The sequence below is a fragment of the Corvus kubaryi genome, unplaced genomic scaffold, assembly GCF_017639235.1.
Source record: "Corvus kubaryi isolate FWS band 111438036 unplaced genomic scaffold, C.kubaryi_AGA036_p1.0 65075, whole genome shotgun sequence".
Classification (NCBI taxonomy): Eukaryota; Metazoa; Chordata; class Aves; order Passeriformes; family Corvidae; genus Corvus; species Corvus kubaryi.
Window position 1 is genome coordinate 95,865 of NW_024581746.1, and position 25,142 is coordinate 121,006.

Sequence of the window (25,142 nt, forward strand, 5' to 3'; positions counted from 1 at the left end):
CAGGGCAGGATATGGTTTAAGGCCTATTCTGATCTATGACCACAGTGTTTCTGTCCAGATGAAAATCCTGCTACAAAAGCAAGGGGGGTAAGAAGAGGAGACAGTGAATACTTTCACAACATCTCTTCAATGTAATGTCTGAAGAATCCATCTTCTCTTTTTTTTTTTTTCCTTCAAATTCTTCATTATTATAGAGAAGCTGCACATGGGATTATATACGTGTGCACTAGATGATGCATTCTGCGAGCAGAGCCTTTTCCATGACCATCTGCAGCACTTGAATTTTTCTCATGTTCAACATGATGTTCAACATATAGGTCACAGCAGACCGTGTCCCTTTCCAGAAGTTTAGCTCGTGCAGCTGTAAGAACAATTCATCATGAAATATCTTTGTCTTGACATAAGCATCAGATGTGAAGAATTTTTGAGTCTGTGATCAGATACAACATTGGCTACAAAACAAAATGTATTCATGTTCCAGAATATTTGATCAACCTAGAGTATCCAAAACCAATGGAAGAAAGAGTATATCTTAGAGAATGAGTTTTCTTATGAAAATCCAGTAACGAAAGTGGTTTATTTTGTCAGCTTTAACATATCAGCCAAAAAAACCACATATTTATATTATCCCACTGGTTTACCATCACATAATATCTGGCATGGACTTGGCATGCCCTAGCTTTTTATATTCAGTTATTGTAATTATATTCCTTTCTCCTCTGAATCAATGGCATATTAGAATGTTTACTGAGTGGCTAAAGTATGTACAGATTTTTTTAAGTTTTATGTAGAAACACATAACATAGCTGTAAACAAAACCTGTCCATATCTAGCTAGCTAAATGGATTAAGCTCTAAATCATTTAATCTCTAAAGCTTTGGGAAGTTAAGTAGTGTAGAGGGGGAGAGTACCTCCCATGAAAATCTTAGCCGAACTGAGTGGGGGGAAAAAAATGCTCAATTAAAGCTGATTACCAAACAGCTCAGTTGTACACATTTATACTGTAAGTATTTCGGTTAATACCCCTCAGTAAAGGCAGACATAGACTACAAATATTTTAAGTTATTTTCAGTTTCAGTTTCATTCTACTGTCACAAGATATTTTCCACCATTCAGATTGATATAAACTAAATTAAATGGTTAAGCTTTTCAGCACATGAGATGGAATATTAATATAAATTCACTTTGCTGTGAATTTAGACTACCCGAGTGAAATCACTGATAATAAGCGTTGCTTATTTCTCTGCAGGCCAAACAAATACATCATTTCCATTACTGTATTTGAAAGATATGTTAAGAACTCTATTATAATCAGTGACACAAAGGGAAGGAGATCTGTGACAATGAAGACTTGAAAATATATCATATCCAACCTTCATGCAATAAAAAATTTGTATAAAGATTAGTTTTACTGAGCTGAATGTCTCAATGAAAGTAACCCAGCGATGAAAAAGTGTGATAGATCATAGTACATTATATTGACTTCAGTGTTTACAACAGCCAATAAGTGGTCTCTGAACATTTATGATTATGCTTTACAGCATTCCACATGCTCTTTCTGGAAGCCCTCATGAAGTTCATGGTGTTAGAATCCCAACAGGAGATCCAAATAGTTTCCTGCTTGCTCCTGAAGCCTATGGAGGCTTCTTATGCACTAGTAAATGGTGTATTTTATAATAATTAAGAAACATTAGGTGTTCAATTATAAAAATATGGTGTAGATGAGCACTGTATTCGTCCACAAGATAAACATGTCAAGGGCAATTGCAGGACGATGAAAAACGTAACAGAAATCTGGTGTATCTGCTTTGCATTAAACATCATAAATTTCCTTTCTCTAGTTGTATTTTTTATCTCATTGATAGGCTCAACAAACAAACAAATGAAAATCCACTAAAATAAACAAAACATCCAAAAAAACTTAAACACAAAACTGCAATAGCAAAAACAAAAATGCACCTATGTTTCCAGGAGAACAGAGCTTATCATAACCATCACGTATGTTCTAAGCAAATGAACCCAGATGTCTGGAAGAGTTCTGTACCTATTACTTGCTTTGGACATGTATATCCTACATAAACAGGTAAATGGAGTAGAGAAAGACAGGTATAAATGAATATTATATGAAAGCTTTTCACAGAGAGAAAGTTTTTGCCCATCATAAACAGGAAACTTTTCCCTTTCACAAATTGTTTCACTTTTATTCCCAATGCTACTGACCGTCCTGACACAAGGAAAATGTTTTCAGTTTAGAACCCTGACATTTTTTTAATCAAAAAATTAAGCGGTATGTATCATTTCCCTTGCAACTCAGTAACTGGAAGAAATTACAATCCCGGAATAATAGTATAAAATCACAACAGTATAAAATTCTAATCAGTAATAGAATTATGCAATAATGAGGCTGTTAGGTTGTGGGTTTGCCTCCCAAAAGATTTATTAAACACTCATCACTCTACTGGATGATGTAATAGAGTAAGTCTGTGTTAGTCAATGAGGGGAATTTAGGCCTACAATGTCAAATAAAAACAGAGTCTGTATGAGAAGAATTGTGGAAATATTCCACTGTGTGGTCTTGAAGAGTTCCACGATGGCATGAGGAGAAAAGTTGCCCTTTTTAAAATTTTTAGAACAGATGCAGCTCATACACAAGCTTTGAGTACAGTATCTAGGCTAAGCTCCATGGAAGAGATGAAAAGGCAAGGCCTTACACATGGTTGAAGGCTCAGAGATTCCTTACACTGGCAGCAATGCTTTCATTCCATCATTTGCACTGCTTGAACTACACAAGTCTAGTTAGGCTGCTCAGAAAAGATGGAAAAAAAAGGCATCATGTCTTCTCTTTGTCAGTACATTGATAAAGGATTATAGACAATCTTCCCTTGTTCCACAGATCCCTGCCTTCTGTTGCAAGACAGTGCCTGTTTGTTAATGCAGACCTTCTGCAAAGTTCTTTCTATGCTTTGACCAGGGCTGAAGAAGGGGCAGCTAATCACATCTAGCCTCAGGCGTGGAGTGGCAGGACAGCTAGCCAGCTTCAGTCCCCTGGCAAAGAGCTTGCTACGCTTTTATTTGTTACTTCTATATACAAAGGGACTTCAATTAGCTATCTGCTGTCTGAGACAAAAGAGCCTTTATAAGCCTCAAAATAGCCTACAAATAGTGCTTCTGTTCCTTCACTGATATGTGGGACTCTCCCTCCCATGGGATATACATCAGCTATTGTGATATTCCAGAGAGCTGTATCTGGGTTCTATCTGGAGCAGCCCTATTTTTTGAGGGGTATTTATAAAACTAGCCAATTTATAGACCACTAGCCAATTTATAGACTACTTAGGTTCATCTCAAGAAACAAGGTGTCTTTCAAAGAAAATTCAGAATTAACTCCGTGGGTGCTGTATTACTTTCAAGCTATGTAAAGTGAAGAAAAGGGCAATGAAACTATGGCAGCAAGTGATCACTGGAGCAGCAGTGCTGACACAAAATTGACTGCATGCACACAGACTGAGGGAGGTTAAATTTACACCTGTTTGATAAAGAACAAGGCTCTGAAAAGAAATCCTACAGGCAGGACATCTCCAATAAATGTACAGGGAGAATGAAGAGTTAGGGCATAGCTAATGTAAGGGAGACAGATACATAACACTACTTCACTGACTTTCCCTAGCAAAGTGGTTTTGCCTGGAAAGAAAATAAAGATTTCTAGGGATAACAGAGCTCCATTTTATAAGGCTTTATTAAAGACAATGTCCTTCAGTAAACAGGTTAAAAATCAGATGCATTCAAGATACTAGATACACAGTTTACAAGAATAACTTAAAGAAGAGAGAATTTTATCACTTTTTAAACTTACGGACTGGATGCCATTGCAATTCTTGACTACAGGATACACAAAACCATGTATTTTTCTTTTAAAATATATACTTTCGTGCTTTTCTAAAAGCACAACAGAATCCCTTGATATGGTAAGTGCTAATTACACGGAACGCTATTCTCCACAAGGAAACAGGGAGGAAATAAAACAGTAATATGTCTAGATAACTGGCAACCAGGTTACAGCATCCTCACTGGTAATTTAAAAAGCAGATAAACAGCAAAGTTGAGATGCATAACAAAGCAATTTTGAATTCAAGGGTGATCTGAACTGAGACAAAAGTGGCAATATCTTAATGGCAAAAATCAAGATGCCAGAGTCCATGACTCAAAAGGCCTCTACCTGTTGAAAATTTCTGAAGAAGTCAGTATATTTCCCAACTTTTACCAAAACAAAGACCATGTAAGCATTTAAAAGAAGAGCTAGGCTGCAAGGGAAAGTACTAAAAATCAAGGCTATTAAGAACTCTTGTAAAGTACACACTGTTAGAGTCACCTTTGTGGTATGTGCATTAAAGCAGTCTCAACCACAGGAACAGCTGTTTCTGTTCCCTTCAGATTCTTGGCCTCTTCAACACACAAAACATAACGCTCTTGCTCTGGGCATGAATTAGGGATTGGTAGCAGAAATAAGAGCACTTCTTGCAGAAGAAATCAGAAGACACAGAAGCAAGTAGGTACTTACTGTAGATAGAGGCAATAACTATAGGAGAAGCAAAGGGAAAAGAGAAAATTTTTTAAAATTTAAAGTATGATTCTAACTTGCCTCTGACAATAGACATTTCTGTACTCTGATGGGAAAGTCACCCAATTAACATTTCTGAGAAATGCTTGCTAACAGGTCTTTTTTAACTGCATGTTTTCTAGCTGACCCATTTCATACACCTTTAATGTTTAACTAACAACTAACACCTTTAATGTCAAAGTACCTTACGTTTACAGCTAAAACCAAAGCTGCATGGAGATGAGCACTTAACGTGCAGCATTCAGTACACCTGAGCCTCATTTTGAAACAAGCACTCAAAGGAAGAATTGCCTCCTTTTCTAATAATTAGAATAATTATTTTCAGTGTTCCATTAACTGAGTATCTAAAACCAGCATTTGAGAGATGACAGCATTTAGAATTAAGCAGAGAATCAAAATAGAGAAATACATTGAAAGCCAAATATTTTTCCAGGGCAAGTCCTAACTCTTAACAACATTAATGGAAACCATTTAACAACAAAGTGTTCAGAAGATTTTTGGGGGGTTCGAGTGCTGAAGAGCTAGCCAGAGTAACGACACATACACCAATACGATTAAGCATCGTTCTCCGCTTTATTGTTCAACTATGCCAACTTATATCTACTTTTGCAAAGATTCACGCCCAGTCCCTCTAGACAGCCTCTAATCCGCGGGGGAGCCGACCAGTGTATTGCTTTGCCAAGGACTTTCAGGGCTGCCTGCAGCCAGGTGCTTTCCAGGCCTGCCTGCAGCCAGGGGCCTGTTCAGGGGTTTTTCCTCAGCAACCCTGGGTTGTCCAATTTTTCCAGGGGTATCATATGCCCCTGTTCCACAAGGAATCCCTCTACAGTAGATCAACCTATAACTGATTTGCTGAAGTTGTCCTCAGGAGGCTATTTGCCACTAATTATTTAGAAGTAGGGAGAACCATAAAAAGATGTCTTGAACCGGGTAGAAGATTCTTCTATAGCTAAAGATAACTTTATTCTGTGTTGATGTTATTTGCTTTTCACTATTAAGTGAGGCAAATTAAACATAAAGGGTTTTTTTTAAGTTAAAACCGTAACAATAACTATTATTGCATCAAAACCCATTATCACATTTATTGAAATCTCTACTATCAAGATCCTCCTGGAGAAGACAGTCATAGCCTAAGTAGTAAAACTATATATAATATACATGAATTTTCATTTGAACATCATGGAATGCATAAAATGAATGCCCGTGATTTTTATTCAGGTTTTAAATACGTTAGCTGGCTTCCTGCTATGTCCAGCACTTTCTGATACAGTGCAGAAATACTTTTTTCTTTTAAATCTTAGTGTTTTCAAATAATTTTGCACAAAAAAGGTGACAGGTAACAGTAGCTTAGCTGCTATTTTTAGTAGCAAAAAGTTAAGGCCTCAAAAATAATCGTTTATTATAAAAAATCATAGCTAGATCGTATTAAATCTTTAAATATGTAATCATCTACTACCAACTGCTTTTCTGTGTGCATTTACAAACTGTATCATGGCAAAAAAGCCCTCCAGAATATCCATTCCTCTGGTTAAGGATCTCCTTGACTTGAGCATAGCTACTGTCAAGCTGTATTGTCAGCTTCACTTGCCTGGAAAGATGGCAACATGGATATCACCCCTCTTTCCTCAGATGGAGACAAAACCTGCTTAAAATCACAAAGAACTCAAGTCTCCTGATAGTACTATTCTGACATCCTCAAATACTAGTAGAGACACTGTGGAACGTTGAAACCATGCAAACTGATAGAACAAGAGAAGGATAGCCTCAAACACTGAGCTGTATTTCATCTTATTTCTGTGATGCAGCTGCCTAATTGCTCCACAGTGAATTTGCACAATGAATGTGAACATGGGACTCCCTGTTGGCAGTTAAAATCTGGAAGGCATTAAATATTTCTTGGACAATTCTTCATTATTCACTTCTTTTTGGTGTGATTAAAATAGGACTGCTAAAATCCATTTCTCTGACTTACACACCTAAATTCATTGTGTATATGTCCTATTTATAAACCACTGTTGTCTTAATTGCCTTCATCCACAGTTCATTTTCACATTATTTAGGAAATAGGGGTACCTTACCAGGAATGGTTCTGTACAGCTCAGATGGGCTGCTGATCTTTTGGCTGGAGGGAATCTGCTGATGACATAGTGGAGGTGCTGTACCTAGGAAAGAGGGAAAAGTGCAATAACAGCTCTTCAGTAACAGCTAAAATGTCAAAAGTGCTATTTAAATAAATAAATAAATAGGTAGGTAGAGACAGACATCTTCTTACCATATGTCATCTCTGGTGACAGGGAAAAAGCTGATGTGAATGTGACAGCTTCATTTCCATTTTTTATTGCGGAGAAGATTCCCCCATCTATTTCATCTTGGTAATGTACGACAACCATCTAAGAAAAGGCACAAAGAAGCAAAATTACGGTGTGATAATTCTCACTTAAGCCTATGACACAGTGGGGCATTCTTCATCAAATTACATAAGGTTTCTGTAATCAGATATAATGTGATCTACTGTTCTGGCAGAGAGATCTTGGAACACTGAAAACATGCAAACACAGAATAGACAAGAGCATTTAAACATTGAATTGCATTTTTGAGATAACTGCGTTATTTGTTCTTATTGCCATGATGCAACTGCCCAATTGCTTCACATTAATTTTGGACACACAACATAAGACTTCCTACTGGCCACTTGCTTCAGTATTTAGTGAAAAATTCTTGATTGTTTACCTCCTTCGTTTTCCCTACAGCAACTGGTGATCCTGGAATTACAGCCTGGTGAGTAGCAGGAGACTTCATCCATCCACACCTGTTATATGATGGCTCCCCAGGAACATCATTGTCATACTGCCCAACACTTAACTTTCTGAGCCTTTTCCCTGTTGCATCATCATCTTGCATACCTGTTGCTGAAAACAAACATGCAAGGTGAGTAAGAAACTTTTTTCTTTCAGTTAAAACTGTTAAAACAAACTTCACTATTGTGTCTGTAGTGATTATAATCAAGAATGTTCAAACTGTTTTACAAACCCACATAGGTGGGGAAAAAATATCACTTGTAGTTAGCTTTGCTGACACCAGTGGGAAAATATTCGCAGTCAGCTTGTTTTAGAGGAGTCAGTCAAGCAGCATGTTTCTTCTGATGCTCATTTTCGAAGCGATCACCCCCAGTGCCATTGGAAGAGCAAGCCAGCAGGGGCCACTACGGGCACTCCAATGGGAAGCCTCTCTTGCCGTTTCTGACACACACAGTGGTGCTTGGCAGAAAAAACATTGCTGCTGTCCAGGACTGCATTCCCTCCTCACCTCTCACCCCTCCTCCCTCCCTCCCTCCCTCTCCCCCCTCCGCCCAAGCAGTTTATTTTTAGCTAAAACAGACCCTGGCCCTTATAAACTCAGTTCACTGTACACCTTTTGTGACACGTAGCAATCACACTTAATCACAAAAATTAGGTATTAGTTACACACGGAAGCTGTAATCGTTTTGAGGAACAGCACAGAAAAGTAAGCTAAACCAGCAGAACGATCCAGTATATTCAAGGATATAAAGCAGCATTTGTTTCCAAAGATGTTATTGAGAGCATGTCACTAGATGCAGTTATGATTAGCAGGATTTTGTATACACGGTCATTCACTCCAAACAGCAGGGGCTTCCAGATTACTCCTGCAACAAGGCTTTTGCCACCCTTCTTAAGTCAACAGTAAGGATCCATAGAACTTACTGAGTAGTCACAAAAACAATCACATGCATAGCAACTTTTCAAATATTCCTCTATAGTCTTCATATGCAAAATGGTCTTTGAGGATTAGCTATTTCTCTTAAAAGAGCTCAGTATTCCCACAAGAACTTACTTTAATTGCTTGGTGTCATTTAAACCTTTACAATCAATTCCAACTGTATGTGTTGTTGAAGCACATCTCCTACACACCCTGATCGTGGAGCCATAACACTAGGAGTCCAAAGTGTGTACTTCATCTAAACCACCAGGAGGGCTGAATCAGTAACTTGGGTAGAGAAAGACAATAGCATACACCTTTCACACACATCGATTTCCTAAGCTGAAGTAGCTGATAGAAGCTAAGGTGTAAAATCCAGCATACAGCATAAGAGTCTGTGTTACAGACATTTCACCTTGATTACACCACACAATTATAGAGCATCAATGCACAAATAAGTTTCTGTATAGGAGAACAGTTTTTATTCAAGCTTGAAACAGAGACAGGGATTTTAGACTAAAATCTATGGTACTTAAGCGATTCTGCATTGACATACGTATGTATCAAGCTGAGTAACTTGCTGGCAAGAAATGGCTTATCCTAAAAATATTAATAAATCTCTTGTTAAACTACAGAATTCGACACTTCCAAAAAATCCATCTCTGCTAGCATCAGTGTGATAATAACTACTACTGAAGCAAATAAATACATAAGTAAAACCCTGTTAGTAATTTTTGAAAATTCTACCAATAGGGTTAAATCTCAGGGTCCAAATACAACCAGTTATTAATTTTATCAAGTCAATATTTATAAACCTAGCACGTTTTTAAAAAGTCACAACTGAGATTCTGTTTTTATGGTACAACTTTGAAAACTAAAATACTTTTTAAGCACCTATATTTAACTCTTTTTCTCTTGACTTAAATCTTTATGTGTGGTCTCTCATTTCTGGAAAGAATATCTGCTGAAGACACTGTGAGGAAACTAGATTCATCACTCAAGCCAGAAAAGGACATGAAATCACAAATATCTTCCAAACCTCTTACATGATACTAAAAAGTCATGGTGAATTCTACTGAAATTGGAAACACTTAAGAATGTAGACTGAGTTCATACTATTCCAGCATTTACCAACTTTTTGCATTGGATTTCTTTTTTTATTTTTAATTTCTGTAAAGAAAAATGAGTGGGAATCACTGCAGAATCTCAGACCACCTGAGACCAGACACTCCCAAGCCCCACCACTTCTCCACAGGAGGCAGTGGGAACCAGGAACAGCGCATAAGAGTTTCACTCCACTTGTAACCAAGTTACGAAGGTATAGACAATTTATTTCAGAATATTTCTCTTAGTTAACATGGCCTTGTAGATTACTTTATGATAGAGAATATCTGTGTTTTGGAATGGGTCAAAAGAGACCTTTAAAATTTACTGCAATTTTGCTTGTCACACTAATGATAGGATTTCATCATCAATAGTATTGATACACTCATAAAGCTTGTAATTTCTACAAAGTTAATGTAGTCGTCAGAAAGCTACAAACAGGTCTCTCATTTTTCAGAGATTTTAGAGACTCTCTTATTTTCCTTAAATAAACTGGAAGTGCTTTACATGCCAAATTACCAGCAGATGGTGGACAACAGAGGGGAGAAGTTGAGCTGATGTATTTCAATAAAGCTTAAAGCAAATAACTCAAATCTAAGAGATTAAAATTAAGTGGCGTGAGCAAAAAATTACTTCTACTTAATTCATTAGTTTCAAAAATGTACTTCAAAGCTGCTTCATTTAATGCAAGAGATGTTTTAGACTTACTTACTTAAAAGGCACCTTTTACAGTGTAATATGTCAGTTGCCAAGACTCCTAGAAGTTACAAAATTCACTTTTGTTCTTATAATTTAGCGTAAAGTTTTGACAGAGCTTCATAAATATCCCAGGAACATATATTCGTCTCTTTGAAAACATTTTGTATACTCTCATTTCTCCTTTCCCATGTGAAAAGTAATTTTTCCCTATGAAAGTGTTGGGGTTTTAGGAGTTCTCCTAGTTTTTTTCTGTTAAAGGAATTTCCCCCCCATACTGTTGCTAAGAGGACAAATTGCTGGGTACTTCAGGAAAACAAAGAGCTACCCACTGGCGGTGGGGTGCACCTGGCTACTCTTTTGTTTCACCTGGGTATGTGGGCAGTTCGGTCCCCGAACGCCAGAGAGGGAAGCTGTTTTTTCGTTGGCTGTTTTTTTCCTTCTGCAGAGAAAGACCCCAGGATCCCCGGCCCACCTTCCCTGCCCCGCCGGAGGCCAGGCCATGGCCACCCTGCCCCACCGCTGCTTCGAGCCTTTGCTACGCTGTAGCCCTGCCCGACCTGCCTAGACCTCCGGGGGGTTCTCCGTTTGGATACACCTCGTCTGCCATCCAGGAATTGTGCTCGTCCCTGCTGTTCCAGCCTGCTGTTCCAGCCTGCTGTTCCTGAGGGTCTGGCCGGACACCGGGATTGGCTGCCCAGGGGGTTTGTGAAGCCTTTGTTCCGTCCCTTCCTGGGATCCCAGGCCACCAGTGCCACGTTCTCCCCGAGCTCGCTCCAGAGCGCCCCCTGCAGCCACGGGGGAACCATCGCACCTGCCCTGCTCACCGGGAGCCACCAGCGCCCCTGCCGGCTGCGAGCGGAACTGCACCCGAGGGGAAAGGGCCTGACAGCCGAGAAGGCTGGGACTGGGTTTGTGATTGTTTGCTGTTACTGCCATAGTTATTGTTGTTTGACTGGTTATACACATAGAGATATATGATAGTAAAGAACTGTTATTCCTATTTTCCACATCTTTGCCTAAAAGCCCCTTGATTTCAAAATTATAATAACTCGGAGGGAAGGGGGGTTGCATCTGCCTTCCTTAGCAGACACCTGTCTTTCAAACCAAGACAGAAAGTAATTTTGTTTTCCCCCATGAACAAATAATAACATCCCAACAGATGGGCATCAGAACAACATCAGGCACTTATCTTGTTAGATAGTTATCACCATGCAAAAGCTACAGCTAACAGAAGCATGGCCAGTGATTAAAGGTTAATCGTTGTTTGGTTTCTTTAACTGCTTAGTTTTCCTCAACTCCTATTGAGAGGTATTTATAACTATTAGAAAGAAAACAATACTAAGCTTAAAATCTTGTCTCCAGCAGCTTGTCAATAACAGTGCTGTATCTCATATATTAGCAGTTGCCCCAGCTATACTTCAAACACAGTTATGTTGATTCTTCATCTGTTAGACACACTTTTATTTACTGAGTGCATGAGGCACACCATAAAGAAAGTCCATATTTCCTTTCAGTTACCCCGGCAACTAGCAAGAGGATGCTTGCATATTTCCATTTGATTCACCCAGTTTGTGGTGGGCTAGCCTCAAAACCAGCTTTACTTGAGAGCAGGGCAAGCACAGCATACATGGTAGAACTCTGTGAAGAACTTTTCTTGTGGAGGTAGAAAGAGAAACTGGGCTGATAGCCTTTCTACCCCTCATGGAAGTCCTTATCATTTGTAAAATAGAACTATCAGTCTTTTCCAAAGCCAAGCATTGTCTATTGAAGACCTCCCCTTAACTTCTACCTAGTTTGTATCACAGCCAACTGTGCAAACCACAGTCAAACTGGTAACCCATTACAACAGATAATTACAAAATAAAGTTCAAAAGAAATATGAAAGTTTCAACATTTTGTTGTTTGCTACACCATAAGGGGCTCTAAATCACATGACTTTGAGCATGCAGAGGTACAGTTTTAATGATCTGAATACTACTGGAGGCCACCCAACTGTCCTTCCATATCTCTGCGTTGTTTTTCTTGATAGAGGGGTTGGGGTTTTTTTGCTTTTTAAACAAAGCAATATGTTACAGAAAATATTTTAAAACCCCTATAAATAAACTCATTCAAACTGCTTGAATGACATGGGGAGATGGTGTCACCCCTCAGCCTCCTTCTCTCTGAACTAGAAAAACCCAGTGTCCTCAGCCACTCTGCACAGGACATGCCTTCCAGCCCTGTCTCTGAACACATTCAAGCATCTTCACATCCTTTTTAAATGGTAGGGCCCAGAACTGCACACAGTACTCAACACGAGGTCACACCAACACTAAATACACCTTATAAGGCAGGTTTATTTGGCAATACTTCCTTCAATCAATGGCAGCACAATTTACACATGATATCAAATCACCAAGAATTAACTTAAAACTGGAGTCATTAACTGTAGATTTTTCATATTTAAATGTAAGATGAAGCACATTTCCATTTACAGTATCTTTTGGAAATTAGCAAATATTTACATCAGCTTCAAAGTTTTAAGAAAATGTGTTAGATTGTTAGACTTTATTAATAATTTTCTAATGAAAGGACTGATCAAAGCTTGTGTATAGGTGACATTCTGTTTTTCTAAATCAAAAGGTGCTATCAAGCTTTGACCCTAATACTATTAACTGGAATTTCACACTGACCTTAGAAAGTACTGGAAATTTGGAAAGAAAGAATTGCTGCCATCAAAAGGAAAGAAATTGATTATTCAGTTTTTACAAGACACTTATTTTAAAAATTCTTTACTGAAATTATCCAACTGGTTGCAAACATGATTCCTTGTTATAGCACTGAAATATAAATGTCTGAACTTGTAAAACTGATTTTAACCACTTGAATTTCTATCATCCATACTTGAGCAACAGTTAAGACCATTTTCTCTGAATAGAGCTTAAGTAATGTTAACTATATTGTTTCACAGGCAGCTTCTCACTTACTTAACTTCATTTATTGCCTAGCAGGAATTTTGGAATGTGCAGTTCATTTCAATTCTAACCCTTTCACAAGAGACAAAAGAAAACATCTATACATTCAAGAAAATCTGACAAGCTTTTAGGTGGTTTAAGAAAATGACATATTGTTTGAAGAAACAAAAGGAAAATTTACTAGGATGTATGCTTAATCAACCAATCAGTACAACTTAACAGACTCTGCAGATATACAAGCTGGAAATCATTCTGTGTACAAGCATATTACACACAGAGAGGAAAAGTGCTTGCACTTCAAGTGAGCTTCTTACCACAGCTCCAACTGGTGTGGAAAACTAGCATGAGATAAGAAGCTCTCTACCAGTTCTACCCACAGATCAATAAAATGCAGGGCTCTGTTGTGAAAGGTACAGTGAAAATTTCCACAAAGCTGTTTTTCCAGTGCCCCTTTCACAGACCTCAGCAGAAGTCAAGAAAGCTGAAATAACACTGAGGAGAACTGTGTTAACATTGCAGAAATTCCAGATGCCAATGCCTAAACAGCAGTTTAAAAAGACCTATCAATTACTGTGAAACAAGGTGATTCAATCAACATGAGGCTTAAGAATGCAACAAGGAAAAAATAAGTCCATTAGTTAACTTCTAACAGAGGACCCTTCAGGGACTATCCCACATACTAAAAAATGTTATCAACAACATTATACAAACCAAAAGTGATCTACGTCTCTGCCACCATTTATCTTCTACAAAGTTTAAGATTTTTAAAGAAGGCATATAATGATCAAGCTTTTGAGACAGCTTTACACTTAAACCATAGCAAATCTATTTTAAGAATTTAGAATCAGCTTTACAATCACTATTACATACTGAAAGAAAAAATATCTTCAAAGATAGCAAGACAAAACTTGAGCTAAACATTGCTGTGGTGGAAAAAGGATAAGCAAATATATACCCAGTTGAAGCAAAATCACAGAATATTCTGAGTTGAAAGAGACCCACCAGGATCACTGAGTCCAAATCTTAAGTGTATGGCGATTGAACCCATGACCTTGGTGGATTTGTGATGCAAGTACTAAATAAGAATCTTGATATGCTCAAACTTTCAGATTCCCAGAGCTATAGGAACACTGTTTCAAAGGGATTAACTAGAACAAAAGCGTGTGATACATTCAATGCCTTAACCTTTCTAAAATGTAACACAAAGTGCTGCTAAAGTCAGAAAATCCCTTCATTCTTGAAAAAATACCCAATAATTAGCAATGATTAACAAGCAAACTATTGTTTTTACCCCAATTTTTAACAGTTATTAGACTAGCTGTTAAACTCCTTATAACCAATTAGTCTAACAAGCAAATGAAAAGGTCTAAACTCTACCCCAAATTCAAGTAGACCATTACACATAGGACACAGCAGCTCTGCAGGTCTGTCATCTTACTTTCATAGCCCATTATATTATGCTAAGAATGGGGAGAAAGCCGGGTGCAAAATACAAACTGGTATCTCCTTAGAGAGAGTTCATAATGATGGTACACTCAGGCCCACATGCTGAAAATTACAGGACTGATAAAAATCTGTGGAGTAAGTACATGACATAAATTAAAAATTACTGTGCTGCTAAATGTAACTGAAATTCAAATTTTAACTGTAGCTTTTAAAATAACTATTTATTTAATTTAGTTTAAAAATCGAATCTAGTTAAAACTCCAGTTATAATCCAGAACTTCAAATTTTACGTTTAATTTAGCTAAAAACTCAAATTTGCTGTTAACCACTGTAAAATTAACTCCCAAGTCAAGCACCAAAATGTTCCTATCCAACGGAAACTACAACAGGTTTTGTAGTGTAGTGTACACACAAATAAGGCAGGTGACAAGTTGGACAAGCTTTGTTTTTCTCTCACTTCAAAACTTATTTCAGAGGGACTGTGCTTACCCACAGAATAGCACAGTAAATGGGAATATCTGTAATGGTTCAATGCTTTTAAAAGATATTATTTAATAAAGTATGCAAAAAGGATTTCTTCCCCTCTCCTTTGTCTGCAGAGACACTGTAGTATAATTTATGATACTGTATCTTGGACCATGTCTGAAGGTTTATTTTTGATAGAGGAAAGATCTCTGAAGGTATTTCAGACATATAACCAGATGCTAAGCCACCTCAGTTTTATTCATTTCGCAATATTTTTTTGAGAGGGAGACTTTGTTTAATGCTCAGTTCTGTGTTGTGTTGAGAAACTATATAAATTCCAAGTAAAATGTAAGGCTGTATGAATTGTGTATCTGTGTTGCTCTTACAGTAGGTAGGCTAGGGAAGTTTTGAGATGATAACTTCAAACACCATAACTCATGCATGAAGAAGAATTAGAATTACCTGAGAGCAACAATAGAATTTCAACCTTACGGAAAACACAGTCTCTCTCTTCCTTATGCTGGCAAATTTAGACAGAAATGCATCTCTCGGTCACAGTAATTGAAACAGGCTGCCCCAAATATTGAATGCATGTGTTTCTGTGTTCTGCCTTAGCTTGATCACATAATTCCTCACCTGCATCTAATATTTTTCTAAAGATGCAAATTGTAACATTTTAACAGTGAAAAGGTGGGGTGCACAGATGAGACATGGTTTACAATGATGGTAGGCTATAATGAAAATGGGTAAAAACCTTTCCATTGTCCACATTTATTAGCAGATTCTTGCTTTTACAGTTTTGTAGGTGGAAGCAAAACATTGATTTAGCTTTCCTTCTTTACAAATAAGCATAAGCCATGTGGTAAAAGACAGCCAATTTGAGAAAATAAGTCTTACAAATATCTTTAACAGTAGACTGAGGTCATGTGTTACTAGGCATAAAAGAATACACAGAGAATGAAGTAAATGGGGAACATAAGGCTGCAGAGAAAAGCTTATATACACATCGAAATTTCTTCATGCTACAAACTTCCTGTCATTTAAAATTAAGCACTATTGCAGCACTGTGTTACTAGTAAATGGCAGCTTCATTTACTACCGGAAACTCATCTCTCCATAACTCAGCTCATGTAAAAGATAAAAACTGGAAAAATCTTAATGAACAGTGCAATGATTCACCTCTGCTAAGCAACACATATAACACCGAAGGAGAGAAGAGGTCATCAGCCATTGTTCTACATGGTTCATAAAGATACATCCTAGCAAAAAGAAATTCAATGATCCAAAAATGCTAAGCACTTAACCCAAGACGTCATTTCAGACAGAACCCAGAACTCTGCTGCATGGGCAGTCAGTAGTTTGTGCCATGTTGACCTATGCTAAGGATATATGTGTATAAAAACATCTAGGAAGAAGCATGAAAGGAGAGGTAGTTGCCTATCTGTGCAGAATCAGTGCACAGTGCAGAATCATATGAGCAAACAGAAGCAAGAATGCACCATAATGTACATCCCAGCTGACACACACACATTTCATTCTTATGCACATTCTTCCAGCTTTGCAGGGCACTGGAAACATGCACATGACATTTAAGGCATATATTTTCTGCACACTCATGCAGGAAACCAGATAATTCCACCATCCTCATGTAACACAACCCTCAAGTTAGATGCACACACACCATGCATCACATTGATCCCATTCACCTCCAGCACTATTTGTTCCTGCTCACACAGAATCTCTCATTCATCCAATCAACCTCACTCAAACCATTCAGTCCTGATCTGCCAACTCTCTTTATCACAGGCCAATTCTTTCTATTAATATACTTGTTAGGTCAAGGACTGCTTAAGTCACAGAGTATAAAGCTCCCTCTAAAACCTGACTCTGTAAGATCAGCCATTGTGAGCAACTTGTGTTGTTTTGGTTATCCATTATTAATGGATAATATAATATATATAATATATTATATATAATAATAATAATCTAATAATTATTATTATTCTAAAGCCATAATAATTATTTTTAAAATCTTGTTTAATTAAGAGCTATTCTAATGTTCCTGACTACTAAAGTCTTTCCTCTCTGTCTTAGGTTACAGTGCAAGATGTAACCAAAAGTATGTATTCTATCACCATCTTCATAAGCTGTTAAAACCAGGTGAGGCAGTGTTCTTTATGTCTTCCATGACACATCCCTGATAACTCCCTCCTGGGGATGCCTTCTGTTAATGGGCTATCAAGTCTCACTGCATGACTCGTAAAACTACATCATCCCACTGTGATATGCTCCACCCATGGGGAGGAACCAAGCATTCCTACCTGGATATAATCTGAGGTTTGGAACACCACAGGCAGCCTTACCTACTGGATTCCCAGAGGACAAGAGATACATAACCACACTGGACCTTCAGAGGAAGATTCTACGGGATCACCACTTCAACAGAACCACATCTGTCACTTTAACAGGACTGCAGCCACCATTTGATCGGACTGATACCACCACCCTGACTGACAGAGTGTCAGATTGTGCTCTGACTCTGTCCGTGTTTCTGTATTATTGCATTTATTTTAAATTTCCTATTGAATTGTAGTTCTGACTTGGAATCTCTCACTGGTTTGCTTTCAAACTAGTACACTCTCTCATACTATGCCCTGATACCTCCTCTCAAATATCCAGGATTTTAAATGCTGTCTATATATATATATATTTGATTCCCTTAAATATAGAAATTCCATAATTTAATTATTTAAAACAAATCCTCTTCCAGATCATTCCCCAAGTACAATTATTTTCACTGGTCTTTATTTACCTGACATTAAAAATGGAAGGGAAATTACAGTGACTCCTACTTCCTTTGGGAGATGACCAGAATCTGTGAGAAAATTTCAAGTATCTCTTTTTAGCTTCATATATTTAAACACAGAAGTGTAAAAGGTGGCTTATTCTAAATGATCTCTTTATTCCCTTCACTGTTGCAGTGGGGATACTGCAACATGCATATATCAAACCAGGAGTCCCGTGGAAAGGAAATATATACGGACAGACAGATTCTTGCTAGCTGTTTCAGAGAGATGTTTATTTCTCCAGCCGCATGGCCGGAGCTCTGCCGAGGAGCTGTTTCAGTCATGGGACCAAGGGTCCTCCTGCCCGCACAGGGAACACAAACCAACCAATGGGAACGAGGCTGAGCAGGGACAGGGAAACCCCGTGTCTCAGGGCCCCTCTCCCAGGGCTCCATGGCAGGGGAGGGATCCCAACACCTCACCCGTTTTATTTTAATAAAAGGAGCATGAAAACAACTGGATAAACATAACAAGAACAGTTTCAAGACAAAACAAGCCACCCTCCTGAGTCTTTAAATGTCCAGTCAGATTCTGTGGAACATCTTAGGGCTGACAGAAGGGAGACAGAACTCTCTGAGCATGCTTTGTGGGGAAACTGAGGCAGGAGAGGGTTTAACTTCTTCCCTCCCCCTTTTCATCCCCCACTCGGCATTGGAAAGCAATTTTTGGGGAAACAATTGGCAAAAGCATGGTTTTGTGAGGGAAACCATGGATGAAAAAACGGACTGGGAATACACTGGGGGTAATAGGACATAGGGTAAAAGGGAAAGGTGGGATTAGGAAAGGGAGACTGTAGGGGGGGCTTACAATGTCTAACATGACTACGATTTTTTGCATATATACTGCCTTTTACAGGAACACCATCAGGCCCAGTGACCTGCGATGCTTGTAATCCTTTTCTACCTTGTATAATTTTGAATTCCACCACCTCTCCATCTCCCAAGCTTGGGATGCATTTTTCAGGGTTATTCTTTTTAATAGCAGTTCTATGCACGAATATGTCTTGCTGGTTGTCACACCTTGTTATAAAACCATAATTTTGCTTAACATTATACCATTTTACTATCCCTAAGATCTTAGTTACTATGATCTTTTCCTTTTTCCAAGTGGCTGCTGTTTTCTGTCTCGCTGCGTCTTTGCTCTCTCCTTCGGTCGCTCCCATGTTGGAATTGTCGGGGCTGCTGGTGCCTGCGCGCTCTTCCCGGGGTCACGTTCGGGGCTGCGTGGGCCGGGCCGGGCCGCGCCGCTCAGTTCTCCGTGCGTCGCCTCCTCTGGTCGCAGCTTCGCTGCCGATGCAGGGCGCTGTACCCGCATCTCGGCCGGGCCCCCGAGCGACAACCCCCCCGCGCCCTGCTCCAGCGCGCGTCTCGGCTGGGCGCGGCTCCGTTCTACCGCCACCGCCGCCAGGCGCCGCCCGCGCGCCGCCCCTCTCGGCCGGGCGTTCACAGGGCTCGCTCCACCACTCACTGCACAGGACCGGGCGGGCACCGCCGGGTCCCGCTGCTCCCGCCACGCCTCGCTCTGCTGCCAGCACTGCGGCTCACTTGGCTCCGCCCGCACGCGGGAACTGCCTCGCTGCTGCTCGCAGAGGGCTTGGTGCACGTGGCCTGGGCCGCACAGTCCCTGCGCCAGGCTTCCCTTCGCCAAGACACAGCTGACATTGCTCAACACTCTCGGTAATTAAATAATATTCACGAAAATATTCTTCCATTGGCATATATTTTAACTCCAGTATTAACTGTGTCCAAACAGTTTTCCAAAAGCCCTTGGTAATAATTAAATCCCAAGAAACATAGAAAAAGTTCTTAAACAACCATGCCAGGAAGTGTTTCAGTTCTTTTTGAGCTTGAATCAAGCTAAAATTTACAAATCGTTGTTCAAGAATCATTTTAAGTTTAAGATAAATGTCTATATGCGGCTCTGAGAGCCAAGAGTCTTCCCACGGTTCCTCCATAGTTTAGATATGGAACAGCAAAACAAAACCAAGGAGAGGAATCCAAAGTTTCCAGGGTTTACTCACACAAATCAGTCGCTTAGGGATCGGGGATCATTCTGCTCTCAATTCTCCACCATTATGTTGCAGTGGGGATACTGCAACATGCATATATCAAACCAGGCGTCCCGTGGAAAGGAAATATATAGGACAGGCAGATTCTTGATAGCTGTTTCAGAGATGTTTATTTCTCCAGCCGCATGGCTGGAGTTCTGCTGAGGAACTGTTTCAGTCACGGGACCAAGGGTCCTTCTGCCCGCGCAGGGAAACACAAACCAACCAATGGGAACGAGGCTGAGCAGGGGCAGGGAAACGCCGTGTCTGTGCCCTCAGGGCCCCTCTCCCAGGGCTCCATGGCAGGGGAGGGACCCCAACACTTCACTAGATTTACTGTATATAAAGTGAAGAGTTCTCTCCTGTTGGGAAACGGTTAGAGGATCAGGGCCATGGGTCATTGATAGAATTATAGGATCAGTAAAAGAACTGTACAAGCAATAGGCTTGCAAGCAAAGGTTAGTGTGAGAAACTGTCTCCATGAGAAAATCCCTGTGTGAGAAACAGGCCTGAGAAACAAAAAGGGAGTTTTGAAGAGAAGCAGCTGTGCAGATAAGATGTACTGACCAGGAGAGAAGGGAGGGTGAAGTCTGAATTCTTTTAATCATAACATAACTAGTAGAAGCTTGCCAATGTAGTCCAATTAGGTAGAAGCAGAAATGCACTTTGATAAGTTTTAAGCCACTTAACAAGCTGGTATACTATATAAGTGCCTCTGGATTGCTAATAAATGGAGCTTGCTTTTATCAACCATATTGGCTGGACTGCAATTTCTTCCTCCCCCCGCTGGAGTCCACAGACCCTTTTCCAACACTCTCCTGCTGGAAAAATCTCTATCTGTCCATCAGCTAATAATTTGGAAAGATTCAAGAGAATTACAAACTAATGCCACAAAATACATACTGTGTATTGAAAATAAGCAGCGAAGCATCTCACATATATTCATAATGGATTTTTGGACTTCTTCCATGTTCAGTTACCCTCCTAAACACAGAACTGTGATTTCACCTTCTCTACAAGCATCACCATCCTTGATCACATAGGCCTGCCCGTGAACAGACACCACACACTAGTTAGGCCCATTCATCATTGAATGGTTTAGCATATCCTACTGGGCTTGAGCTGAAGCAGCTCATTTGTGTCCAGTGAGGCCATGGGCACATCTTTTGTCATGCTGGCTAATACTGAATTAAATCCTGGAGACACAAGCAAGTCTTTCATTGCACGATGACTGGAGACAAGAAGAGGAAGAAGAAGAGGGAAGGAGAGAAAGGAAGGTAAGGGCGTATGTTTTGCCAGAGAAATTAGACCACATAAAATTTTCAAACATGACAGTTAGACCAGAAAGAGCGTTATTTGTCATAAATTTTAGGTATACCATTAATAATAGGTTTAGTGGACTTAGCCAGAGGCAGACTACTCATCCTTTTGCAAAGCTGCTAGTTCTAGTAGTATTACTTAGGCAACAGAGCCAGCAAGTGTTGCATATTTAATTCCACCAGCTGCAGTCATTTCAGAGTCAGAGACAACAAACAAGCACTGTGACTTATAAATTTTTATACTGAAAACTTTCCGAAAGAGCATGTCTTAAAATATTTTACTGGTAAATACTGCATTATTTGTGAAAACATTGCATAGAAATTTAATGCCAGAATCATTACACTAAATTTGAAGATAAAGTTGTTGGAACTTTTTCTCCTACTTTAAATGGAAATAATAAAAAAAAGTAATATTAAAAACGTACACCACCGATGCCTTCTAAAAATGTGTCAATGTACAAATTCTGGTCCCTTATAACTTAAACTCACAGCAGAAAAAAAAATCCCAACAGATGATCTATAACAGGTAAGAACTTTTTTCAAGCAAAAAGGCAAGTACCTGCAAAACTCACTTATCTTACATCAATTTGATTCCCTATCTTGGATGATTATGTTAAGAAAGCATCAGAAATAATCCCTTGATAATCATTGTCAAAGTTTTAAGTCATGACCTGAGGGTCCTGCTATACCATGTAATGAACACACAGGTGCTAGAAAGAACATTATTTTCAGAAAGTATTACAGCTTACCATGCCAGGAGGGATTCCTGTTTGTGACCTCTAATTTGTCATGGAAGCCAGAACTACGGTTAAGCTCTTCCATGTGTGCATCAAGGCTGGTAAAGCCATTCACTCGATTTCTGTCACTGGTGAGAGTGTTAATGCGGGTTGGGATAGGTTCAAATGTAGGGTCTAACTCCAAGATCAGCCTGTTCAATTTTTCAATGGACTGATCAATATCCAAAGTTGGAGAAGCTGGCAAGTCCCCAGAATTTTGGTCTAGATCCAGGCCATTTATATTCCTCTGAGGCATTGGCCTTGACTTAAAAATGTCAGCACTTGCACGTTCTTCAGGTTCTGCAGCACCCAGCATGCTTCCTAGCCCTCTCTGCACAGCATCTCTGCTGCTAAAGCCACGTGTTGGGGTGCCTGGGACGTGGGACTGGCTCTGGACACTGCCCAAATTCTCCACAGTGTTATGAATGCCAACCCTAATTTCATTCTCTGGGGCAAAACCATACTGGTGAGCAGTGACCATCTGCTGCTGGCATACCCAGGTCTGAGTAGAGTAGTTACTTCGTCCATAGGCTTGTGGATGGGGTAAGACAGAAGGATTCTGTTGCAATTGCTCAGTTGACTTTGGCTCAGTGCTTCCAAATGATCTCTCATAGAGGGAATCCACACCAATTCCCAGGTCTGCAGAAAAAGCATTGTGATGCTCTTCCCCAACATTACTTCCAAAGCCATCTGAAAGAAGTGAGTTCTGACTGCTCTTGTGGCAACTAAAGTTCCCTAGGTGGGTGGAGTGCTGCCCTTCTGAGGAAGACAAAGTCCCAATGCTGTCCACACTGTGAAGGTCATGATTAGGCATTTCGTCATCCAGAATATCAGTCTCCCTGTCCTTCATTTTGGTGACTTCATTCGTGTGAACTTGAGCTGGCACTATGTGGTGAGTGGCACTGTAGTTGCTTTGAGCATCAGTCATATCCTTGGTGGTGCTGACAGAATCCTCCAGACCAAAGCCACTAAGTAGTCGGTCCAGTTCTGCCTTCTCTTGTGGGCTCAGACCCCGTTTGACTCTTGGGACAAGGCGTTCCTCAGTCTTGTCTGTCCTGATGGAAACTGTGGAGTGTCCTGAATCACTACTGACAGACAGGGTGTGATCACTGTGATCAGGACTGCCTGTAACATGAACACCCTGAGAAACACCAGGGATGTTGCTGTCTGAAGAGCTCTTCTTTCTCACTTTTGCATACAGACTGCCATCAATGGGACCTTGGGTATGCAGCACTGTGGAGATAAAAGTAAAAAGGAAAGGGAGAGATAAGGACAAGGCATCATATAAGGGCTATGACTAGTGTCGTGCCACAAGTATTATTAACACTAACGGTACTGTTTCTGCCAAACTAAATCAACTCTATAACTACAGCAAACACCAATGACATTATCTTCTTTAATTTTACAACACTTTTCTTGATGGAAATACAATATGCCATTTGTAGCTCAAGATCAAATCCTCTCTTTTTATGCTGTTTTGAATGCATGTTTATGGCTCCACAAACTCTTCATACTAATTTAAAGAATCCCACTATTACAGCACTAGAAATTTGAAAGATAGCTACTAGGCATTCCACTCAGAGCCAGAATGGTAGAAACCTATCAGCAGTACTTCCCTTAAATATATATATTCTGTAATTACTACTTCATCCATTTTTACTTGATGGTATAACTTGATGGTATAACTATACTACAAAGAATCATTTTCTCCTTTTCTTGGTGGCGCAAGGAAAAGACAAGCTTTTAATTGGAACTGCAGTCCTTGGAATATACATAAACACTCTTCACAAAGGAATGCATGAGTAAATGTTAAGAGTATGACATTTCTACATATGTGGAGGATCTGGTATGCACGTCATGTTTTTGCTTCAAAAAAGGACTAATGAACTTAAGTGGAAACCTCCACGGAAGTAACTTATGTTTGTCTTACTCCCATCTAACACATCACACCTAACACATCAGGTTTAGGCCAACATGAGGTTAAAGTATGGCAACTGAATTTTTATCCAGTGCTGAAAATGAGCACAATTCTATTTCTTAAGAAAAGTTTTAGGAATAAATATGTCTAGTGTCTGTAAAGCCAAGAAAGTAAAGTAAGTAGTTCTACTTTCAAAAGATTTAACATTCATTTACACAAATATTTATATTAAGCAGATGTTTCTGAAAAACTTTTCCTACCCATAGTCTGAGAATAAGAAAATTAAACCATTACAATTTAGGAACAGGCAGACTTTTCTTAAAGGAACCATCAGCTACAACTGTTGTAGTTTCAGAATCAAAAGCCCCATGGCAAGCCCAATGCATTTCAACATCAACTCTATCACATATTTTCAAAATATATGTAAAATGGCATCATGATTATAAACTTCAAAACTACAAAGCTTTTCTAGGCAATACCCATTTAGAAAAAGCATTATGCAGAAATTGTACTCATAATGGTAATGAATTCATTGGTTTTTATAATGGCAAGAAAAGTGGTCTGGTTAGAAAAAGTTTTCATTATGGGACACACTGACAAGGTTCCATCAATTAATATACTTACATACTGTCCTGGGTTGCAGTGTATTCTATTACCATCCTCATGAGCTGTTGAAATCAGGTGGGGCAGTGTTTCCTTGCCTCCTCCCCCCAGACTATCTTTCTGTTAATGGCCCATCATTGTCCTGCCGCCTGACTCAGAGATAACTCCCTCCGGACTATCTTCTGTTAATGAGCCTAATCAACACTTGGCCTCATGACTCATCACCCCATTGTGAGATGCCCCACCCAGAGGGAGGAACCAAGCATACCATCCTGGATATAATCTGAGACTCTGAACACCAGAAACTACCCTTTCCACTGGATTTCCAGAGGACAGGAGCTACATAGCCACCACTGGACTTTCTGAGGAAGGGCAGACCCTTTTTCTACAGGATCACCACTTCAGAGGACTGCAGCCACCATTCTACCAGACTACTACCACCACCCTGCCTAACAGGGACTCAGGTTGTATCTTGACTCTGTCAGTTTGAACCAGTGTTTTCTTTTAGATTTTTTTTTTCCTTTTCTTTAATTTCCCCATTAAATTGTTATTCTGACTTGGTGCCTCCCACTGGTTTGTTTTCAAACTAGTACACATGCTAAAGGTTATATGATAATTTTAATAGATTTT

The 25,142-nt window shown here is 39.5% G+C and overlaps 1 protein-coding gene across 3 annotated transcripts in view; it reads right to left on the reverse strand.

Annotated features, from left to right (window-relative positions):
• The window catches only part of LOC121672993 (tensin-3-like), a 93,211-nt gene that overhangs the window by 42,798 nt on the left and 25,271 nt on the right, over window positions 1-25,142 (reverse strand). For all 3 annotated transcript variants that reach the window (XM_042045982.1, XM_042045983.1, XM_042045981.1), the window contains 4 exons: window positions 21,965-23,224; window positions 7,349-7,527; window positions 6,891-7,008; window positions 6,697-6,780 (listed from right to left, as the gene is read on the reverse strand). In XM_042045982.1, coding sequence (XP_041901916.1) covers window positions 6,697-6,780; window positions 6,891-7,008; window positions 7,349-7,527; window positions 21,965-23,224 — 1,641 coding nt within the window. The remainder of the gene's footprint in view (window positions 1-6,696; window positions 6,781-6,890; window positions 7,009-7,348; window positions 7,528-21,964; window positions 23,225-25,142) is intronic.